This window comes from Bos taurus, chromosome 6 (assembly GCF_002263795.3).
Source record: "Bos taurus isolate L1 Dominette 01449 registration number 42190680 breed Hereford chromosome 6, ARS-UCD2.0, whole genome shotgun sequence".
Classification (NCBI taxonomy): Eukaryota; Metazoa; Chordata; class Mammalia; order Artiodactyla; family Bovidae; genus Bos; species Bos taurus.
In genome coordinates, this window is record NC_037333.1 from 29,218,343 (window position 1) to 29,243,446 (window position 25,104).

General features: G+C 38.5%; 1 protein-coding gene across 2 annotated transcripts in view; it reads left to right on the top strand.

Annotated features, from left to right (window-relative positions):
* UNC5C (unc-5 netrin receptor C) overlaps window positions 1-25,104 on the top strand; it is a 425,239-nt gene that overhangs the window by 282,046 nt on the left and 118,089 nt on the right. For both annotated transcript variants that reach the window (XM_005207736.3, XM_002688134.5), the window contains exon 4: window positions 18,392-18,495. In XM_005207736.3, coding sequence (XP_005207793.1) covers window positions 18,392-18,495 — 104 coding nt within the window. The remainder of the gene's footprint in view (window positions 1-18,391; window positions 18,496-25,104) is intronic.

The window sequence follows — 25,104 nt, forward strand, 5'->3', positions numbered from 1 at the left end:
ACCTGAAGAAGGGGGAGAGGGGGAGACAGGGAGAGGGGACAGCGAGTGGCATAAATACAAATGCCCTGAAGCAGGAATGTTTACTGGTGCCAGGAAGATTGAATTGGCCACAGTGGCTGGAAGAGGGTGAGGGAGAGGAGTCTCCTAGATGAGTTGAGAAAGGTAAGGACAGGAAGGGCAGTGTGGATATGGTCTAGGCCCTGTGGGTGTAGCATCTTTGGTTCTCAGTATGAAATGGGAACTTTGGAATGTTTTCTGCAGAGGAGTTCATGCCCTGACTTCCATTTTAGAAGAACACCTGACTGCTCTGTTGAGAAAAGATCGTGAGAAGCAAAAGTAGATGCAAGGGAGACCAGTTATGAGGCGGCAGCTGTGAGAGATGTTAGGACAGCCTAGATTAGAAGCTGTGGCACTGGTGAGACCTAGATTCCAGATTTATTTAAAGGCAGAGGTAGTGGGTTTTTTTTTTTTTTTTTTTTTGAGAAAGAGAGAGGTTGGATGTGGAATGTGAGAGAAAGAATGATTCAGAAGACCTGAACTTGAAGGATTTTTCAGTTGTCTTTAGTGAAGTCATTTTTGCCTCATCAGTCTCCAGAATGATAGGGGTTCCTTTCTCAAACCTTTCAGACAAGTGCATCTGTCCTCTTAATGTAGGGCTTGTCTCCTTTGAATTATGTTCATTTGTTGTAATGTCTGTGTTTCAGGCCAATGAGTTCCTTGAGATCCATTTTGCTTAATTCAGCTTTGCTTAACTGTATATCTTCAGTGTTCAGCACAATGCCTAGAACATCAAAGATGTTTAATAAATTTTGTTCAGTTAAGACCATTATAACCATCATTGCTCTCTATTAATCATTCCTCTCTGAGCATGTCTAAAGGGATTTTTCTCTTTGTCTTAGTGGGTTCTCTATGAAGTAGACTCTGAGATGGAGACATGCATGCAGGTAATATATTAACGAGTATTCTCTGGAACAGTATCTGTGGAGGAATAGACTTGCGCAGAGGGAGAAATTGAACTGCAGTTCAGGTACAACAAAAGATGATGCCATAGGGGACACTGGAGTTAGGATGGCCCTCCAGAGTTGTCCCACCATGAGGCACAGGAGTGAGTGGCCCTTTATCCCTAACATTGACTAGTCAGTGGATGTGGTCTTTTCTGTTCTGTTCTGTTCACCCTCACCAACTTGTATGACCTGGGTCAATTCAGCTCATCTCAACTGAGGGCAATTTCTGGAGGGAGAGTCTGGGAGCCTTCACCATCAACACTCCCAGCAGAGGGGATCAGTCCTGAAAGTGGATGTCATCCACTACAGTCATCTATCGCAAATCTTTTAGATTTCATTTTATTAATTATGAAGTAAAAAGATACTTTCAAACATGTTAAAAATAAACAAATGAACTGCTTTGGTCAAATAATTAAATGAACTCAAGTTAGCTTTAGTTATAATCAAAAGAGGCACAATGATATAAAACTATCTTTCATTGCTATATGTTCATTAATATCAAGTATAATAGATATTTAAAATTGCCAATTTACAATTTATAACAAATTTACTTGCTTAAAAGCTGAAGTTTAATTAATCTATTTATTAATAATACAAACCCTTCTTCTAGTAAGACATTGATTTGCCATAGCACCTTTTCATCTTCATGTATTAAGACTGAAGAGCAATTTGCTTGTACTTCCATAATTAACTGAACTCATGTGTTAGTAGTCAAGGAACAACATCCAATGTATAAAGATTTACTCATACAGATTTACCTCCTGATGAAAAGAAAAGTTAAATTTCAAATTCTCCTTGTCAGAGTTGATCCCTACCAAGCATGCCCTCACTAATGGTACAGGAAGGTTGCAGATTCTCTGGTTTGTTCTGTTTCAAGTCAGCCGGGGTGCTTTGCCCAGGAATATGTGACAGATGGCTGTCACATCCACTGCAATTAAAGTTTAAATTTTTTTCAGGTAAAGACAGCCATGATGCTAGAGATAATTAAGTTCACTTACCCCTCATCTAATTTGATCTATATTCACTATGTGTGAATAGTGTACACTATGTGTTCTATACTATAAATAGTGTATATTTATGTGTGTATATGGATGTGAGTATATACACATATATATGTGTGTACTAAAAAGGGGGCCGTAGTTCCTCCATGAAAAAGCTCTATTTTAAGAAGTTTATAAAGTAGAAATGAATATTAGCCATTCTCTTATTTATTTGTTTGCTTATGTGTATTTTGGAGAAGGCAATGGCACCCCACTCCAGTACTTTTGCCTGGAAAATCCCATGGATGGAGGAGCCTGGTAGGCTTCAGTCTATGGGGTCGCTAAGAGTCAGACACGACTGAGTGACTTCACTTTCACTTTTCACTTTCATGCATTGGAGAAGGAAATGGCAACCCGCTCCAGTGTCCTTGCCTGGAGAATCCCAGGGACGGGGGAGCCTGGTGGGCTGCCGTCTCTGGGGTCGCACAGAGTCGGACGCGACCGAAGCGACCTAGCAGCAGCAGTTATGTATATTTTGTATATTCAAACTATATAAAATACAAAAATGATGTTGTGAGACAATCAGAGCAGAGGGAAAATAGGAAATAGGGAAAAGTTAGGATTTGGCCAGAAATGAGCTGAGGACACAATGTGCCTGCTCTGGAATCACGCATGTTTACCAGATGGCAGTGTCCGGCGGCCTTAGTGGGTGCCACAGCTTCCTCTGGAGAGCAAGGGGTTTCTTCTGAGGGAACTCATATGGGCACCGTAATGACTGTCTAAGTAGAACCCTGTGGTGATGCAGCTGCCCGTTTCATTGGGTTTTTTCTTCCAGTGTCCCTTGCTATAGTCAATGACAAAGTTCTGAATGTTCAAGGGAGGAAAATGTAATTCAGGCAGAATGTCAGCAAACCCTGTGTCTCTTCAGGAAATGTCTTGGCTGCTGTTGCTGATGTTGTGATCATTGATGATGTTGTGGTTGCTGTTGTCAGGGGATGGTGGGCATTACGTGAAAAGCAGAGCAAAGTGGAGTGGTTGGAGCAAATGCTTAGGGCCAGGTTGACCTATATATTCAAATCCTAGTTCCATCACTTACTACTGTGACCTTAGTCAAGCAATGTAACCCCTCTGAGACTTAGTTCCATCAACCATGAAATGAAAATGATAGGGTTATTTCAAGATTAAACTGGGATAAAGTTGTAAAGCATATGGCATAGTGCCAGACACAAAGCAAATGCTCAGTGAATGATAATAGTGTTCATAAAAACAGAGATAATGATTCAAACAACTTTATTTGTGCATTCTGAAATTTAGTAGTACCAAGTTAACTTTGAAAACTAAGGAGTTTTTCCTTCTTTCACCACTTCCTGTACATCCTGAGCTGTCAGTCCTAGAAGTTGAAGTTGTCTGCCAATTCAAGTATAATTAGACTGTCATTTTGTCCCTACGCCTGAGGATGGAGGAGCCCTCTGCATCTCCACCCTTCTTCTCAATTCAGGAGTTACAGTGGATCTATGTGCACAGATAATCCATCTTCCCTGGGATGTCAGGATAGTTCCTAGGGAGTTTCTCTTTCTTCTGTGTACAAACCTATAAATAACAGCCACCATCACAAAGGGCACTGACTACAAATTGGAATAAGGCAGTTCCTGGGAAGAATGAAAGGGGAACAGGGAAGACTTCTCTGCCCTACTCTCATAGTTCACTTCTCCTTTTCCCTGAGATCTGAGCTACCTTGTGAGCCACCTGTGGGTGTCAAACAGGCTGTGTTTACATCTGTAATTCTGTAGTGCCTAACACACTGTCCAGAACAAGGAAGTATGAGGAAATATGATGCCAGCCACCTGTCATTTCAGTTTTTCCAGTAGCCATCATTAAAAAAGTAAAAAGCAAACATAAAAGAGGCCAAATTAATATTAATAATATATTAGTTCAGTTTCATGCATTGGAGAAGGAAATTGCAACCCACTCCAGTGTTCTTTCCTGGAGAATCCCAGGGACGGGGGAGCCTGGTGGGCTGCCATCTATGGGGTCGCACAGAGTCGGACACGGCTAAAGCGACTTAGCAGCAGTACTTAGCAGTCAGTTCAGTTCAGTTCAGTCACTCAGTCGTGTCCTACTCTTCGTGACCCCATGAATCGTAGCACGCCAGACCTCCCTGACCATCAACAACTCCCGGAGTTCAACCAGACTCACATCCATCGAGTCAGTGATGCCATCCAGCCATCTCATCCTCTGTCGTCCCCTTCCCCTCCTGCCCCCAATCCCTCCCAGCATCAGAGTCTTTTCCAATGAGTCAGCTCTTTGCATGAGGTGGCCAAAGTACTGGAGTTTCAGCTTCAGCATCATTCCCTCCAAAGAAATCCCAGGGCTGATCTCCTTCAGAATGGACTGGTTGGATCTCCTTGCAGTCCAAGGGACTCTCAAGAGTCTTCTCCAACACCACAGTTCAAAAGCATCAATTCTTCAGCGCTCAGCCTTCTTCACAGTCCAACTCTCACATCCATACATGACCACAGGAAAAACCATAGCCTTGACTAGATGGACCTTTGTTGGCAAAGTAATGTCTCTGCTTTTGAATATGCTATCTAGGCTGGTCATAACTTACCTTCCAAGGAGTAAGCGTCTTTTAATTTCATGGCTGCAGTCACCATCTGCAGTGATTTTGGAGCCCAGAAAAATAAAGTCTGACACTGTTTCCACTGTTGCCCCATCTATTTCCCATGAAGTGATGGGACCGGATGCCATGATCTTTGTTTTCTGAATGTTGAGCTTTAAGCCAACTTTTTCACGCTCCTCTTTCACTTTCATCAAGACACTCTTTAGTTCCTTTTCACTTTCTTCCATAAGGGTGGTGTCATCTGCATATCTGAGGTGATTGATATTTCTCCTGGCAATCTTGATTCCAGCTTGTGCTTCTTCCAGTCCAGCGTTTCTCATGATGTACCCTGCATATAAGTTAAATAAACAGGGTGACAATATACAGCCTTGACGTTCTCCTTTTCCTATTTGGAGCCAGTCTGTTGTTCCATGTCCAGTTCCAACTTTTGCTTCCTGACCTGCATACAAATTTCTCAAGAGGCAGGTCAGGTGGTCTGGTATTCCCATCTCTTTCAGAATTTTCCACAGTTTATTGTGATCCACACAGTCAAAGGCTTTGGCATAGTCAATAAAGCAGAAATAGATGTTTTTCTGGAACTCTCTTGCTTTTTCGATGATCCAGTGGATGTTGGCAATTTGATATGGTTCTTCTGCCTTTTCTAAAACCAGCTTGAACATCAGGAAGTTCACAGTTCACATATTGCTAAAGCCTGGCTTGGAGAATTTTGAGCATTACTTTACTAGCATGTGAGATGATTGCAGTTTTGCGGTAGTTTGAGCATTCTTTGGCATTGCCTTTCTTTGGGATTGGAATGAAAACTGACTTTGCCAGTCCTGTGGCCACGGCTGACTTCTCCAAATTTGCTGGCATATTGAGTGCAGCACTTTCACAGCATCATCTTTCAGGATTTGAAATAGCTCAACTGGAATGCCATCACCTCCACTAGCTTTGTTTGTAGTGATGCTTTCTAAGGCCCACTTGACTTCACATTCCAGGATTTCTGGCTCTAGGTCAGTGATCACACCATCGTGATTATCTGGGTCGTGAAGATCTTTTTTGTACAGTTCTTCTGTGTATTCTTGCCATCTCTTCTTAATATCTTCTGCTTCTGTTAGTTCCATACCATTTCTGTCCTTTATCGAGCCCATCTTTGCATGAAATGTTCCCTCGGTATCTCTGATGTTCTTGAAGAGATCTCTACTCTTTCCCATTCTGTTGTTTTCCTCTATTTCTTTGCATTGATCGCTGAAGAAGGCTTTCTTATCTCTTCTTGCTATTCTTTGGAACTCTGCATTCAGATGCTTATATCTTTCCTTTTCTCCTTTGCTTTTCGCTTCTCTTCTTTTCACAGCTATTTGTAAGGCCTGCCCAGACAGCCATTTTGCTTTTTTGCATTTCTTTTCCATGGGGATGGTCTTGATCCCTGTCTCCTGTACAATGTCAGGAACCTCATTCCATCACTCTATCTATCAGATCTAGGCCCTTAAATCTATTTAAGTTATTATTTAAGTTAAATCTATTTAAGTTAAATCTATTTAAGTTAAATTATTTAAGTTAAATCTATTTAAGTTAATATGTTAGTTAGTCCACTTTATTTAAACTATCATTTCAATAAAATACCCAATATAAACAAGTATTCATGACAAGTTTTGCATTCTTTTTTTCATACTAATTTTTGCACTACCTCTTAGTTAGGACTAGCCACAGGTCAATTGCTCCATAGCCACATGTGTCTCACGTTGGATAGATGGGCTTTGGAATTCTAATAATAGAGGAACTGTTTCAATCACTTTTTCACCTCACATAGTTACTCTGTGTGTGTGTGTGTGTGTGTGTGTGTGGTGAAACACTAGAATCTATTCTGTTAGCAAATTTTAATTATGCAGTATCATATTATTAACAATAGTAACCATAGTGTACAAAAATATCCCCAGAACTTAATCATCTTGTAACTGAAAGTTTGTACTCTTTGACTAACTTTGGATGGTTCATTCAATTCTTGCACCAGTGCTGGCATGACAGGTGTTATTATCCTCATTTTACAGATGAGGAAATGAAGGACAAGAGAAATTTGAAAACCTGCCCAACAGATTTCCCTGGGGTCAGTGCCTAATGCTTGGTGCTGATGATGCTGGGGACCCAGGTTTGATCCCTCGTCAGGGAACTAAAGGAGCCTACATGCTACAGCTAAACACTTCACATACTGCAACTAAAAGATCATGCTGCAATGAAGATCTTTGCATGCTGCAAGTAAAACCCGGTGCAGTCAAATTAAATAAATATTTTTTAAAAAATAATAAAAAACCTGCCTGAGTTCAAAGTTCATATATGGAGAAGCAGGTCAGATCAGCAGAGAAGTCCATGCCTTGACGCAACACATTGGATACAAATAAGAGAGGAGGTGACAATTGATTTTTGTGTCAGTTGGCAATTAAAAAAAAATCGTATTTTCCACATGGATAATGTTATAGGCTCATTATTATTTATAATGCAGAAATGTAAGAAGGCTTTGGGTTCCCACTTCTCTCCTGTTACTTGGTCTGTTCCAACCACACCAGTTTCTTTTCTTAGAGAATATAATACGCTAATGCCAATAGCTCTTCCTTCACACCTGGAGCATTCTCCTCTACTCTACCTGCGGAAGAAAGGAACAGTGGCTCACTTCCTTCTTTCATTCAGATTTCTAACAAGACAGCAGCTCTTTAAAAACCAGGTATTTGGAATGATTTAGATTATACCATGACAGAATCTGGCAGCCTAATGCCAAGTGTCTTGGTAGAGCTCAGCAAGCGCAAGTTTGCCAGCACGCCAGAGTAAATGGCCTGATTACTAACATGCATTTCCGAGCTGTGGTTTGATCCCTTGTATGGCTGTTTAAGTCCTGGTGGCTCAGTAGTAAAGAAGCTGCCTGCCAACGCAGGAGACATAGGTTCGATCCCTGGGTTGGAAAGATCTCCTGGAGAAGGAAATGGCAACACACACCAGTATTCTTGCCTGGGAAATCCCGTGAACAGAGGAGCCTGGCAGGCTGTAGCCCACGGGGTCACAAAATAGCCAGACACAACTTAGTAACGAGACAACAAGCCCATTATAAGTTACAGAGGCCAGATTTTGAATTAGATGAGATTAATTACCCAATTTAGACATTTTTAGATCAGATAAATTTTTAACAATAAATATCTCATTTCATATAAATGTCAACTGTTGTACTATTTAGTTCATCATGTGATTTCTGTTTCAAGATTAAAAACCACAACACATTCCAGATTGCATTAGTCTATATTTTTCTAAACGTATTTGCTTTTGTATATAGACAGAAGTTTTCAAGATCAGTGGAGGCCCCACAAATCCATATGCATTTATAGCTCATTTTGTTCTGAGAAGTAGACATCTAATTGATAGAACACTGTCTCATAAGTTATATTTGGGGGGAAGTCTATGGGCTATGTGCTAGAGGAAGGGCTGGTAACCCACTGGACCAAAGTATGCCACTAAAGTGATGTTTTATGCTGTATGAAATGGGAAGTTTATGGCTAAACTGCTTATTTGCAAAAAAGCTTGTCTGTAATCATTGTGTTCTTTTTTGTACTCTGAGAAAAGAGCCTTAACTTTTTGACATATTGGTTTCCTCATGCATAAAGTTGGCATGTTTCTGATTATTTATCCCTAAGACATACCTTAAAAAATATTGTGATGACATATAATCTTTTTTTTTCTGAAACTAAAGATGCAATGTGAATAGAAGAGTGGCTTATATGGGATTTTTTTTCTTCCTCTTCTCTGTAATGGATGTTATTGGAGTTCCAGCTCTAAACTATTTATTTAAAAAAAAAAAAAAAACCCTTTAGCAAAACTACCTGAATACAAATATGTTTGTTTTATAAATGCCCCCAAAACCAAGAAATAAAGAAGAATGGCTGAAAGTGTACTTCCTTTTGCAGGGATTTAGGATTCATTTAGGATTCTGTTTAAATGACTGTGTGCGGTAAAGGATAGACATGCCTTGGCAAAACTAAAACATTGCCACGACAATCCTTCTGCTGATTTGCTCAAAGATCATTCTAACCTCTGTCTCTGTCTATAATTATTATGTTCTGAAAGTGTTAGTGGTAAATTCATAAGACTGGTCAAAAACATTAGTTTTTTTAAAAGTAAAAGGAAATTACAAAACAATAACAGGAACAAAGTCAAAATCTTGCATCTTTTTTCTTTCAAAATATCCTGTGACCTAATAACCAACATTTAGGGTATGCTTACTGTATACCCAATTCTGTTATAAGCCCCTTATGCATGTTAACTCTTGTGATGCTTCCAACAATCCTATGAGGTAGATTCTGTTATCTTTACTTTGCAAATAGTGAAACAGAAGCATGGAAATGAAATATTAGATAACTTACCCAAGCCACTTGTTTAGGAAATGGTAAATCTGAATTATAAACTTTTCTTTTTACAGTACAATTTACTGTATAGGTTTACAGAAATGTGATAGTTCACTTTGCAGTCTAACCATAGAGGAAACTTCATGTTTCTGTTGGTTTGTGGTTTCTTGTTTTGTTTTATCTTTATAATATTTAAGAAGAAAAAGCGAGTAAAAAAAGAAAACTTACAACATTTTTATATACTGTGTCCCTTCCATTTAAAAACCACAAGAATTGCTGAATATAACATTTTTTCATGATTTTTTTTTTTTAATTCCAGCAAAGATATTCTATTTCTGGAAAAGAAAACCATGGCAAACTTTTTAGGGTTCTATAGCATTGTCAGGAATTTTTACTGTTAATAAATGCTCAAAGCTCAGAAGACTAATCTAGTTTTCCCAAAATATGCTATAGTGGTTGGTTCATGATAGTTGTTTTCTGTTAACAGCCAGATTTGGTGATTTAAGTATAAGTTATACTCTACTATGACAACATGAAAGTGAAAAGTGAAGTAGCTCAGTTGTGTCCGACTCTTTGCAACCCCACGGACTGTAGCCTTCCAGGCTCCTCTGTCCATGGGATTTTCCAGGAAAGAGTACTGGAATGGGTTGCCATTCCCTTCTCCAGGGGATCTTCCCAACCCAGGCATCGAACCCGGGTTGCCCACATTGCAGGCAGACTCTTTACCATCTGAGCCACCAAGGAATTATCCCCTTTTATATTATTGGAATAAAGACACATTTTTCCCTCTAAGAACACAAGTCGTATTAGCATATGTGACCATGGAATTATTTTGTTTGCTAGAGCAACAATTTGAAAGTACATTAAAATGAAATTTTTGAAACTAAATATAGGGTTTGTGTCCCACAGAACCTGCATTCCTATATGACATCACAGAGTTGAGTAATAAACAAAAAGTGAATTGGTTTTGTACCTATGTCTCTATTACAGTTTGGGAAACCAAAGACAGCCCAGGTTGGTGATAAGGTTTTAAGGCAAAAATAATTCTTTTGCCTAACTTTAAGTTCCCTGCATGTCCCCTAGATGCATGTGAAATTTCAGTGTCCGCCAGACAATGTCAGCCATCAGCCTGAACAAAATTAAGTGCCACTGACCCTGGAAGACATCAACAGGAACTCACTGTCTTAAGAGCCACAGTGTAGAAGCAGATGCGCTTGGTCCCCGCAGCCTCCCAGGCTCCTCTCTCCCTCTGCCTACATAGTCTAGCACAGTGCTGCGCACATAGTGGTTGTTCCACAGATAATCAATCAGTCAATCAATCTGTGGTTCCCAGACTTTAGTGCCGTGTGTCAGATATACCTGGGGGCCAGTGAAAATTGTGGATTCCTGGATCCCAACTAGGAATGAAATCTGCACTTTTTTTCAAGCACAGCATGGTAATCCCTGAGTTTCCCTTTGGGACACATAACTTTCAGTCATTAGTCTCCCACATTCATAATTATTTTGTCTCATTTGTTTAAGTTTATTTTGGCTAACAATGATAATGCCTAAAGTTGATACAGCTACTAAAATGTACTAATACTACAGGGAGTACTGTTTATATTCAAGGCATGATTCTAGAGTTTTATATAGGCTTCTTCATATATCAACCTGTAAAAGAGTCACTATTATCATGCTCATTTTTTTAGCTGAAGAAATTAAAGTAAGAGAAGGTTAAGCAGTATGCTTAAGGCTACACAGCTAGTCAGGTGGTGGAATCAGGATCTGAAACAAAGTTTGTCCAAGCTGAAGATCTTGCTCTTGACTGCAATGATATCCTGCTTTGCAGGATATTTCAGATCTTTTTCACAGTGACCTACAATAAAAAATATATTTATATCATGATCTACTAAATAAACATATACCCATCTCCTCACACATACAAATACACAGAGGTGTGTGTGTATGTATATGTGTGTGTACATATGTGCATACTTAATAATACATCAAGGTTATTGTCTTTCCAGTAGTCATGTATGGATGTGAGAGTTGGACCATAAAGCAGGTAGAGTGATAAAGAATTGATATTTTCAAACTGTGGTGCTATAGAAGACTCTTGAGAGTCCCTTGGATAGCAAGGACATCAAACCAGTCTATCTTAAAAGAAATCAATTCTGAATACTCATTGGAAGGATTGATGCTGAAGCTGAAGCTCCAATACTTTGGCCACCTGATGCAAAAAGCTGAGTCACTGGAAAAGACCTTGATGCTGGAAAAGACTGAGGGCAAGAGGAGAAGGGGGTGGGGGCGAACAGAGGATGAGATGGTTGGATGGCATCACCAACTTAATGGATATGAACTTGAGCAAACTCTGGGAGATAGTGTGGGACAGGGAGGTCTGGCCTGCTGCAGTCCATGGGGTCGCAGAGTTGGATAGGACTTGATGACTGAATGACAATAATACTATGTATGATATACTTGACATTTTCTGTTTATTCAATTTCATATTTTAATGCTGGTGTTCAGTCCTCCAAGTTGAATTCATAGTACTCTAAGGACAAATTCCATAAGAAAGATATGGAATGTTAGATACTATGGTTTTTAGACCAAATGAGTCAAGTGTGTAAGAGAATGACATGCTGAAATTTACTCAGATGAGAAATCATGTTTCATACCAGACTCTCTAATAGTAATAGAAATAGTTGTGATAATTTATTACATGTGTTTTATACTTCATAATCTTCCAAACCCTTTTCAGATTCAGTATTTCTTTTAATATTCTCAAAACCCTGTGAGATCTAATATTTGGAAACCCTATGAGATCTAAATCAAAAAACAACCAACATTAATAAGGTAATAATATGTTGTTTCTGTCTTATTATTCAATGGAATTTAAAGATTTTAATTTCCATTAGAATAATCTGTTGTAGTAAGTTCATCAGAGAATTCTTGACTTCATAATATCAGTCTGTCACATTGTCAAGAAACTGTCTTTTGAAAAATATTTTATTCTAATAAATCTTTCTGCATATTTAAGTAGCATTGCTAAGAGAATAAACATTTCTAACAAATGTAAATTATTGTTTTCAAACTTGGAGTGAGAACATGATTATTTTCATTTTCAAAGACAATAGTATCAGCCTACCAACTTAGACAGCATAGGGACATCTTTTGCTGGTATTTTCTCCAGGTTTCCTTTCAGATCAGTGGAGCTCACAGGTACTTGGATAGTAATATAACCTGTTACAGTAAAAGCTCCCACCTGTCCAGCCTCAACGTTCCCATTTAGGCCACGCTCACCCTTTCCAGGCAAAGATGCTCATGGGTTGTCATTGCAGAAGAGACCTGACTGGGGACCCTTTCATAAATATGTGCTTTGGCATGATAGACTTTCTTGCATGCTGTTTTGGGTAGGTGTTTCCCTCCCACCTCTCCACAAAGCAAGAAAATTAGTTTTGTCAGTAATTCTCAATGCATTCATAATTTTCCATGTGTTTATAATTCTCAATACTTTTATCATTTTCAAAGCTGCAATATTCATCTGCTCTTGTGATGTATATTATATTGCTTTGTTGTATTTGTACAAAGAATTTTCTGATGTTTTTAATTTGGAATCTTCTGAAACCCATCCATCGCCCCATTTTCTCTTACACCTGTATATTGAAGTGTACAGAAGTTCCAGGAAGATTGTCCTAAGAGGAGGATTTATAAGCTATTCTTTTCAAAGATGCATCATCTTCTAAATTGTTGAAAAACAGCTTCTTCTATTATTTCTCTTGGACACTGATAATTGATATAAATCCTTAAAGATCTTATCTCACAAAGGCCAGGCTGTTTCCCCTAAAATGCATATTTAAAATGTTAGTCTACTCAGTTATAGGCTCTCAAGACAAAAGAGACCTTCAAAAGCATCCAGTTATTTACTTCCATTTTGCAAATGAGGAAGTGTCTTCACACTCCCAGGTAGCCTTCTTTTCTACCTGTGTGGGTGCGCATGTGCTCAGTGACTCAGTCGTGCCTTACTCTTGGTGACCCCATAGACTATAACCCACAAGGCTCCTCTGTCCATGAAATTTTACAGGCAGAAATACTGGAGCAAGTTGCCATTTCCTGCTCCAGGGGATCTTTCCGAGCCAGGGATTGAACCTATGTCTCCTGCATTGCAGGCGGATTCTTGTCAAAAAGCAGAGTTCATGTTTATAGAATGCCTTGAAATTAGTGGGCTTCACATCATAAATAATTTATAATCACTGTATTATATTGCAAAAAAACTCACTGACAGCATCAGAATTCTACCATAAAAAATGAGACGCTGTGTACAGCCACACATGTACTTTCTTTGATTACTGTGTAAATGGTAAATAGAAATCCATATAGTTTCAGGTCTGATTCTACATTTGCTAATTGGATTTCACTGTCTGGATTTAGTAAGCCAATATTCATGTTAAGTAAACATCTCTCTGAATACATGCTTACAACAAAGGTGATTTTTCTTTTAATTGATGGAATCAATGACTAAATCAGAGATAAGCTGAGTTGACTTTGCAAAAGTAATCTAGGTTTTAATGAAAGGATTTTATACTTATTTCGGTAGTAGCCTTAGAACTAATGGAAAGAAAACAGAAGTGTAGAATCCTAAAGGTCTTCCAAGGGCATAAATTCATCTTTTTCCTGACAGAAATGCCCACATTATTCGAAAACACTCTGTTTTACATCTAATTCCTAGCTGACAAGTGTCCGTTTTTCCTGCTTACTCATTCGTCACCCTCGTGTTCTCTCTGCCTGCAAGGCATCCGGCCTGCCTTCTATCACATCTCTCCAAATGATGAAGGATATGTTTAAAATGTTACTCACACTGCTTGCAGAGTACTTTGGAGGCATATGAAAGGAGCAGCTGCCATGCTGGACAGCACAATATATTCTATGTTCTTTATACAACCTGAAAGCTAGAAAAGAGATTTTGGCCCAGAATTAAAAGGATTTTTCAAGAAGAAGTATTACAGTGTGAGGGCTTACCTATGAATCATTTTAGAAATCAGATAAAATTTACATACAGTTTAAAATCAAATAACATCAAAACAATATAATTATATGGTATTCAGTGATGGTTCAGTTAAACCTGTCTTTTGAAGTACAGGCCTCTGATGTGTGGTCACCATTCTCAATTAGGAAACAGCAATTTTCATAAGATGTGCCTTCCATTGGCAGGAATTTGAAAACAGTTGCAAAAACTATATACCAAATCCTAAGAAGAATTATAGCCTGCTACATTCAAACCCATCATCCCTTAACGGTGCTGCTGACTTTTGTCAAAATGAAATTTGTAAAAGAGCAGTAGTTATTATTATAGTCATTCTCCCAATTTCTGTGCACCCCCAGCACAGCTGGGTTTCTAGTCCCCCTTCACTCCTAAATTTTTCAAACTTCTCCTTTTACGTTCTTTGCTGCATTTGTCCTGTTGGCCTCCAGACTTCTTAACTTGGCTCCTCTGACAGTTGCCTCTTGGTTTTTCTCCTGTGTCTTGTTCACACCGTAACATTTTTGCAGACAGCTTTTCCTCTGAAATGTTGGTGTCCTCTTTTTTTTTTTTTTTCCCTGCTCTGGTATGTCATCTATTTCTAGTGCTTCAGCTATCTCCTAGACAGTGAAGCACAGATCTTCTACCTGGCCTTCTTTTTCCAAACTTCAGACCTGTGGTCCTTAAGGTGATTTTCCTGTCAGGGGACATTTGGCATTATCTGGAGGCATTTATGTTGTCCTGGCTTGGAGAGCTCTACTGTTATTTGCTGGATGGAGTCCAGGGATGCTGCTAAGAAACTTACTAGGCAGAATGCAGCCTCACAACAGGATTATCCAGTCCTGAATGTCAATCATGCTGAGATTAGAAATCATGATCTGGATCTACCGGATTTTTCCATTTCCAAATAGAGGGGGAAAATGTGGAAACGGTGACAGATTTTATTTTCTTGGGCTCCAAAATCACTGCAGATGGTGACTGCAACCAAAAAATTAAAAGACATTTGTTCCTTGGAAGAAAAGCTATGATAAATCTCAACAGCATATTAAAAAGCAGAGACATCACTTTGCAGACAAAGGTCTACATAGTCAAAGCTATGGGTTTTCCGGTAGGCATGTGTGGATGTGAGACCTGGATCATAAAGAAGGCTGAGTTTGAAAAATTGATACTTTTGAACTGTGGTGTTGGAGAAGACTCTTGAGAGTCCCTTGGACAGCAAGGAGATCAAACCAGTCAATCCTGGTTTGGAAATCAACCCTGAAAATTCATTTGGAAGACTGATGTGAAGCTGAAGCTCCAATACTTAGGCCACCTGATGCAAAGAGCTGACTCACTGAAAAAGACCCTCATGCTGGGAAAGATTGAGGGCAACAGGAAAAGTGGGTAACAAAGGATGAGATGGTTGGATGGCATCACTGACTCAATGGACATGAGTTTGAGCGAATTCTGAGAGATAGTGAAGGACTGGAAAGCCTGGTGTGCTGAAGTTCCTGGGGTCACAAAGAGTTGGACACGACTTGGTGACTGAACAACAATAACAACAAACTTAACATGTACCAAAATAAGTTTGCTATCTTTCTCACCACTTTCCTGCCCATGGTGGTATGATTTCATATAATGATGGTATAAACTTAATAATTGCAATAGCTGAGAATAGAATTATCCTTTCTTCTTTGCACTCTCCAGATACTTAGGTATTCTGGAACAAATGATCTGTTCATTACTAGAATCTGCTTTCTCTTCTTCCTGTCCACTGTCAGTAGCTGAGTTCAGTTCCCCATCATCCCTCCTGATTTATTCAAATAGGTCTCTAACTACCTTCTGCTTCTTTAGCATCACCTCAGTCACACTGAGAGCAATATGACAGCTGGTTTCCTTCCACTGCTTAAAAGCCTTTGAGAGTTTGCTATTCCTTAGCATAGCAGGAGGAGAAGGCAATGGCACCCCACTCCAGTACTCTTGCCTGGGAAATCCCATGGACGGAGGAGCCTGGTAGGCTACAGTCCGTGGGGTCGCGAAGAGTCGGACATGACTGAGCAACTTCACTTTCACTTTTCATTTTCATGCACTGGAGAAAGAAATGGCAACCCACTCCAGTATTCTTGTCTGGAGAATCCCAGGGATGGGAGCCTGGTGGGCCGGCATCTATGGGGTTGCACAGAGTCAGACACGACTGATGTGACTTAGCAGCAGCAGCATAGCAGGAAGGCTTTTCATGAATAGATCTCAGCTTACCTTTCTAGTCTTGATTGTAAATCTTACATATCTTCATCCTCAGTACCTAATAAAATATCTATCATAAGGAGATAATTGATAAATATAAAGGAATTTGTTTTGACTCTTTGGAGATATACGTGCCTCACTCTTTCTAATTCTCCATCCTTATTTTGTGATATGCTGTTTAATTGAACAGCGAGTGAGTCTATATATTATTTGATTTGAGAATTAATTCTAGTCTTTATGTCTTTACCCTACCATGCATCAGATGGGAGGTTTTCAGAATCATTTTTCACAAACAAGATATACCTTATAAGAATATTTTATCCTAGGACTTCCCTGGTGGCCCAGTGATTAAGAATCTGCCTGCCATTGCAGGGGACATGGGTTCAATCCCTGGTCTGGGAGTATCACACATGCTGTGGGAAGCCCATATGGCTCAACTACTGAGCCCACGCTCTAGAGCCTTCAAGCCACAACTACTGAGCCAGCGCACCCTAGAGCCTGTGTTCCACAAGAGAAACCACCTCGGGAGAAGTCCTCACAGCATCCCCACTCGAGGCAACTAGAGAAAGCCCCTGGGCAGCAGTGAAGACCCAACCCAGGCAAAAAAGGAAAAAAAGAACATTTTTATCCCATGAAACTTACTCAGTGCTGCTGTTGCTTTTATTAATATTTTGACAAAATTTTTTATATTAATGCAGATTTAAAACAAAGAGAAGCTACCATATGAGAAAAGAAAGAGTAGAAATTTTCTGATGTTGCTGTTGAAAGGATACAAATCAAGAGATATGAAGGGATGTGTGGGATAAAAAAATATGTATCAGATCAACAGCCGGCAGGTTCTAATGCAGCATCAATTATTTTGCTGTGAGGCTTTGAGTAATTTGAGACATGCGTTTCTTATATGTAAAATAAGAACATGGCTTAGATAACTTTCATGTTCTAATAACTCTGGATTTAAGTATTTGTTTCTACAGTCTACTCAATTTCTTGATAATAAAATTGGAAATGCCTTTCTGGCAGAAATTTTGCATGATTTATAGAGTCTCTTATCTTACCTCAGACTCACATAGATCCAATAATCTTTTCAGAACCCCTAAACTCTTGAAGGTTTTCTTCTGCCAAGAAATTCACCCAAATAGCAAATAATATGACATGAATTTTTTTCTCACTGCATTTTTCCAGATGGTGCTTTCTTATAGCTCTTGAAAGGCTTAGAGATACACCTCTAGAGTCTTTGGATTTCTACCCATTAGTTCAGTAGGCTGAAATGGTGCTTTTATATTTTTAAGTCATTACTGGGGACATGGGATGAAAAGACAGAGGCTTTAGCTTTTTAATAAAATCTACTGGGTAAAATTTCAATAAATTTTTATTGAGTAGTACATGGATGAAATTTTTTTAACTTTGCCTAAAAAAATGCTGCTTTAAAGCTCTATAACTGACTCATTTATTTTTTAGCTTTGGTGTTTAAAATGATAAAACTGATTTCTAACATTTTTGTGTCTGTCAATAGCAGTTTTTAAGATTGTACTGCATATTGCTATAGCAACTATAACTATATAAATAAGTAATTAGATTCTTATTACATTTGAGCAGAAATAACTAATCTTCTAATTGGAGAATGGTGACATAATTACATATTGAGATATTTCTGGACCCATCCCAATAGTTACTCTTTTCTCTCTCTTATGTTTGAGATACTTCAAGAAGCTATATTTATTTCTCTAGGACTCCAGCATTCTGTTTTCATTCTGAAATAGAAACTTGCTTTTGAGTTATTTATCGAAAGATCTCAGAGTTGTTGCAACTTCAGTAGTATCTATTGTAAAGAAAGAAAAAATATTAATATACATAAGGGACTCTGTATGAATAAGAATCATAACAATGGGATTCCTTTGATTAAAAATGTGATTGTTTTGTTGATTATTAAGAAATACTAGCAAACTATAATTAATGAGTGTCACTAATTGTTAGAATGAGAATCTCCAAAGCATTCCAGTGAAGATTAAAGTAGGAACAGCTAGTAATCTCTAAATTTCATAATTTCCACTACATAGAATATAATCAGTCACATTATGGCACAGTACTAACATGATTAAAAACTGCAAAGAAACAAAATAATAAACTGCAAATTTATTATTGTATTTTCTAGAAATGAATAAATGTTAATTAGTTTTGTCTTGTATTTTATTATTTGTGCTTTCCAGATCTGCGAAAAACATTTGAGCAGGAACCTCTGGGAAAGGAAGTATCCTTGGAACAGGAGGTCTTGCTCCAGTGCCGACCACCTGAAGGGATCCCAGTGGCTGAGGTGAGAAGAAAAATTCTTTGCATTTAGCAACTGGCACTTAGTTATTCTAACAGAGGCCTAATCCATGGCTAATGGTGCAATGAATTAGGGTATGGCATGATGAATGGTTGGTAATGGAGTCCTAACTGCTTGCTACTGGCAAAATAGATTGATTGGGAACTGATTAATGACTTGGAGTCAATTAGAATGCCCCACTGGACAAAGCCACAGGCAGCTTGGTTTAATTTTGTCATTCTCTTTTAAGAAATCAGAAACACTGTTTTATTTTATCTGGCACTAATCATAAAGAAAGATGGGCTGACTTAATAATGTGCCATCAATTTTATTATTGTTCTTGATACTATGCAAAAAATGTAAGATAGGTGTACATGTGTGTGTATGTGTGACAGCCTGTGAGCTCCACATACATGTTTTCTGCTCTGTGATGTAATCAAGGACATACCTAAAAGCCATAGCCACACACCATGAATAAAAACATGTTTGAGGAATGTCAAGTAGTTTCACCCTATAAGTTTTCCATTAGCTCTTAATTTTCATTTTCTGGTTTTGGTGAAACAAAGCCTATTGAAAGTTCATGAAATATTATAAATCAGATTTATACCATGATTTTTTATTAGCACCAGACAATACAATGCCCTTTGAAAATGCCTGTCCATGGGGGATAGGCCTCCATGACCACAAGAGTATTCTATGCTCTCCTTGAGACACCATTTAGAGCACACTGCTGAGGAAAATCATCTAATAACATGTCTTTTATTTCATTTCAACTAATTCCAAACTCTGAAAAATGTTACCCTGTTAGGATTATCAGAAGACATTCTAATATACATCAAACACTATTGTCCTGGCAGATCTAGTATCCTACAAACACGAGAAAGCTTTAATTTGATAAGTAACATAACTGCCAACTTGCTGGTGGTCCTTGTTAGCCTCTAAACTACACTGAGTTCTTTGGAATTTTTACTCTTTATTGCATATATGGAAAGAAGCATTTTTTAAATTGCTATAATTTGGGGCTGTATATGGGTCAGCTGATTTTTTGTAAAAATAAGCCTGCAATTTTTCCTGTCTATGAAATTATAAAATAATATTACTAAGACTTACTACATTGTCCAAAATTTTTTAATATTTAATCAATGCACTTATCAGATTTTCATAGTTTTTATGTCCTTTGAAAATTCAGGCAAAAGTGAGAGTCAGCACAGTTAGTGTGTCCCATAACAACAAAATTAAACATCTGATAGCTCTTTCTAAAATAATAATAATAATAAATTAATTAGAAATTTAGGCAGGGCCCTTAAAAATGACTCCATTTTCTGTCACTACCATTCACATCTCCAGTCTGTCAATGCAAGACTCTGAGTGGCACTTTTAATGAAATTTTCTTTTCTTTTACTTTGAAAGAAGAGAGTTGGCTTTTGTCTTGTACCTGACATCCCATGGCACTTTCTAGCACTGTATCAGAGACTATGCATGATTACTTCTGCTTTATCCAACCACACCAAAACCTTATCTTCTACCAATGACTCACAGGATGATTTATTGTGATTAGAAAGGAAAAAGCTCTTCTCTATGCAACATTTCATTTCACTTATGAAATAAGTATATCTTTCTCCTTAATCATATCTGTCTTAATCTAAAATTTTAATGCAAACCTCCTCCATTAAATTGCCTTAAAGACCAAAACATATCCTGAGTAACACGAGTGTCCACAGACTCTTTTTGACTCAGTGTTTCTTAAAGTGAGCAGATCCCTGCAGAGATTTTCAGTTAGGAGATTCTAGTAACTTCTTGGAGAAGGCAATGGCACCCCACTCCACTACTCTTGCCTGGAAAATCCCACGGACGGAGGAGCCTGGTAGGCTGCAGTCCATGGGGTCGCTAAGACACGACTGAGCTACTTCTTTCACTTTTCACTTTCATGCATTGGAGAAGGAAATGGCAACCCACTCCAGTGTTCTTGCCTGGAGAATCCCAGGGACGGGGGAGCCTGATGGGCTGCCATCTATGGGGTCACACAGAGTCGGACACGACTGAAATGACTTAGCAGCAGCAGCAGCAGTAACTTCTTAATTTTTTTTAGTTTTCTCAGCAAAGTAGTTCACTTTGTCAAGGAGTAAAGATTCATGACTGCAAACTAATTGGCTGTGAATTTTATCTGTATCATCACTGGGGAAGAGACCAATTAACACTTGGCAAGCTCAAAAATCATATACCATTTGACATTCAAAGAACTATATTTAATGTGATTTTTTTTCAAGTCAGGAGAGAGATCAAAAACACTTGCTTGAGAGCAGGCTAATAAACTCCTGTGTAGATTATTTCCAACACCCTTAGAATCACCAAGATGAGAAATCTAATGTATACCTTAACTTGACACATTGCAACTGTCATTTGCTCAAGAGGAGCAGAAAAAAGAGAAAGGGATGAAATATAACGTGATGAATTAAGGGATTATAAAATTATTTTAATTTAATGATATATATATATATTCATTATCTACTATTTTATTTGTTTGAGGAATTTAAAAGCACAAAAATAGAATGAAATGAAATACTGATCTTAAAGGGAAACCAGAAGGTAAAACTCTCATGTGTTACCATAAACAAAATCAGTTTTTAAGGTATCAAGCCATACTGGCAAGGATTCTTGCTTCTTTTGTGTTCTAGGCAAATGATTTTGAAAAACTCAGATACTACATGCTCAACAAATACATGATTTATTGATGCAATTTATCTTTGTTTAGTAAGTATATGTCTAGCACCATCGAACAGGTAGTCAAGTTCATTATTTGTAAAATATCAAGAGGCAATAATTTCCTTCCCACATAAGTCAGTAGGTTTCCAAAGAGCTCTACTAATCTTAAGTTACAGGAGCATCACCTTTGGTGCAAATAATGGCACAGGGATTTCTGTGGTAATAAATTACATTTAATTTTCTTCTCTATTTTGGCTTTAATTTTTGCTACATAGTGTTAAACTAATTTCCATTCAGAACTCTAGGCTTAACCCCATGTCACCATTTCTGACTGTTGGACTTCAAGCAAGGTATTTCAATTCCTATACCTAAGTTTCCTTAATTAAATTACAAACTGAAGATAATAATAGTGTCTCTCCAGAACGTAGTTGAAAATTAAATGAGATGATATATGCAAACAAATCACTTAGAACATGTAGAAGAACTCAAGAAACATTACTATTGTTATTAATATATTATTCCTCTTGATTCAGAGAAGACTGAACTCAGCCTCTGGAATTCACAGTAGTCACTGGCACACTGGGCCTCTGATTGGCACTGTAGGGTATGCAGCGATGAGGCTTCTGTCCAATGAAGAATCACAGAGATTCCCTCCTGTGTCTTCTAACCAGTTATTTTGATTAAAATCCACAAATGCTACAAATGAAGATAAATTTTGAGCTTTAAAATAAGGAAACTCCCTTATTTATGTAACATATTTACTCTAAAAATGACTTGTTACTGTGGAAATCTGCACCAAGTCCTGATGTGCTGCTGTTCTTACTCTGATTTTTAAAGTTATCTGTTTAGTCATCATGGGCCTAGAACACTGGACCAGACTTTGTGTTTCCTCCAAAAGAAGGAATTTGGAGTGGGATTACTGTTGGACGTTCTCCTTTTCCAAGCAAAAGGAAAGAGAAAGTCTCAGAGGAGGAAGAGACCAGCTCAGGATTCCCTGTACTCCACCTCTCCAGGTGGTGACAGTCTGGACAAAAAACTCCTCTCAGTACTCACTGGTTAAGAAAAAAAAACATGTTGCAGGTACCTCAGAGATGAAGCACAAGAGTTTCAGAGCTCTAGTCTTGGCTGTTCCTTCCTCTGGCCTCCTCCTTGCCAGGCCCTCTCTTCATTTTCTTTATTTAAATATTTATCAGCCACACAGCTTCCTTAGCACAGGGCTACTAGCATCTGGCAGAGAAGGCAATGGCAACCCACTCCAGTACTCTTACCTGGGAAATCCCAGGGACGGAGAAGCCTGGTGGGCTCAGTCCATGGGGTTGTGAAGAGTCAGACACGACTGAGTGACTTCACTTTCACTTTTCACTTTCATGCACTGGAGAAGGAAATGGCAACCCACTCCAGTACTCTTGCCTGGGAAATCCCAGGGACGGAGAAGCCTGGTGGGCGCAGTCTATGGGGTTGTGAAGAGTCAGACACGACTGAGCGACTTCACTTTCACTTTTCACTTTCATGCACTGGAGAAGGAAATGGCAACCCACTCCAGTACTCTTGCCTGGGAAATCCCAGGGACTGGAGCCTGGTGGGCCACCGTCTATGGGGTTGCACAGAGTCAGACACAACTGATGTGACTTAGCAGCAGCAACTAGCATCTGGGGGCCTTCTGCAGTATCAAAGGTGCAAACCCTTTTGTTGCTGCATCATAGTATGGTCCAGGGATCCCCAGAAGCAAGCACCTTGGGGTGAGGGGTACCTAGCTATTAATCAGCAGATACAGAACTATTTCAGTATTTCATACCTGGTATGAATGAAGCAGTAAAGCTGCCTGAATGTCAGCCCCTACGTTTTCTGACTTTTTATAGCTCCAACTATTTATTATCTCTGTCAAAATATGTGTGTTTACTCCTTTGCCTGCTTGACTAGATTGGATGAAATAAGAAGAAAAGGGATTTTTGTTCATGTTTATCTCTAACACAAGCAGACTGTAGGTTACCTAGTAGATTCTCTGAGTGCATTGAATTAAATGAAATAATAAAGAGTCCCTGTTGGATGTGACAGAGAAGCTGCACCTCAGGAAATGGAACTTTCCAGAAACAGGATGTTTGTCACCACGGAAGCTGTGTGCTGAGAGAACTCAGTGCAGGTGGAGTAAGGGAGTCGGTCAGTCAGAAGGGTTCTAACCCACTGGACCATTTGGATCACTCCAAAAGGCCACTGGGAGTCATGGGACAGGTTAATAGTAATTATATTAAAATTAAAAGTAGACTCTGTGAAAGAAAGAAAATAAATCCCACAAATAATCTGAAATGGTATTGCTCAGTATTTTTAATAACTCTTTTGCAAGGATCAAGCCAAAAATATAAAGCTTTTCTTCCATTTCTGGGGAGGCATTTGCCTTCCTTTAGCAGAAATATCTCATCTCCCCAAAGAAACCAGAAAATTAATATGCCTGAACGGGTGCTGGGTTGCTCCAGTGGCATAATAGCAGAACTCTGTGAAATGAATCCCTCCTTGCTCATTTTGGTTTATGCCTGGAAAATGTTGCTGTCATATGGTGAGCCAGAAATATACTCAGAGATGCTTTATTTCATCAGATTCTCTCTTTTGGAGAGTACTGGGATCAAAAACATCAATGGATATGACATTTGTTGGCATGACACAAGGAGCAAAACTGAATTTTTCACTAAAATAAACCTGTGATTTGTTTCACCTTAAACAAGGGGATAATTGCTCCTCTAATTATAATTGAACTATTTCTCACAGGAGTCAAATTGGAGGAACAGGGCACCATGTTCAACTTATTGACCCAATTGTGCTTAAAAAGTGTCTTCTTATTTATCAACATTTGCATGTCTAATTAGCAAGTGGGAAAATATGGGGTGAAGTGTATAAGAATAGATTATTTGGCAGTCTTGCTCAACAGGAAATAGAATTTTTAAGCTGATAATGCCAGGGAGGAAAGCGGCTGGCAGCCGGAGGCTTCACCAAATATATAGCATCAGGTGGCTGTCCATCTAATTGATTATTAATATGACCACTGAACACTTCGTTTCATGAGAGACCTGCATGTTTCACTGCCATTCCCTCATAATCAGAACTTTGTGTTGATGCATTTCCATGCAGGTACATTGTCTCCCAAGCTGTGCTTTATATTCTTTGTGGTCAAAAGAGGTTTAGAGAGAAGAGTTTGAATACTAATTTGCAGGGAGACGTTGCTGTCAGTGCCCAGTGATATCTATTGGAATTTTCTCCTAGCATGTGTATAACAAGAAGGGTCTTGCCCTACAAACAAGTTTGCTGCAAGTATCAGGTTCCTTGACTGGTAGCCAGCTTGCAAGCTTTACATTGGTCCAGTCAACAGTTGTCAACATTGTCTGTTTATTTTGGTTACTTCATATGATTTTCTGTCAATATGTGCATCTAATAGTTATGCATAGAGATCACCATAAATAGATAACTGGTTTGCAGATAATTCTGTAAATCAATTTAAAAATATAATAAAGTGAACCAATATCAACATCACTTTTTAAAACACAGGAATAAATAATAAACTTTCTTTGGTTTATAATAGATTTGTGGCATGACTTCTGCACACATACAGTGGTTCCTTTGAGCCTATAGTACAAAATCCAGTTTTTATTTTTACTCACTAAATCATTTATTCAAGAAATATTTATTGTCCTCTCACCATGTACTAGACACTCTTCTATTTGAAGGCGATACATGGCAAAGTCCCTAAATGGTAATAAAACACTAAAAACAAGGGGAAAAAAGCACAGGATATAATCAGATAATTGTAAGTTAAAGGAAATACGACAAGGGCATATCTGAGAAGGCTGATGGTTGTTGGGGATCAGGAGTCACTTAAAGTTCAAGGAGAATCTATCTGATGAAATAACATTTGAGCTGAGATCT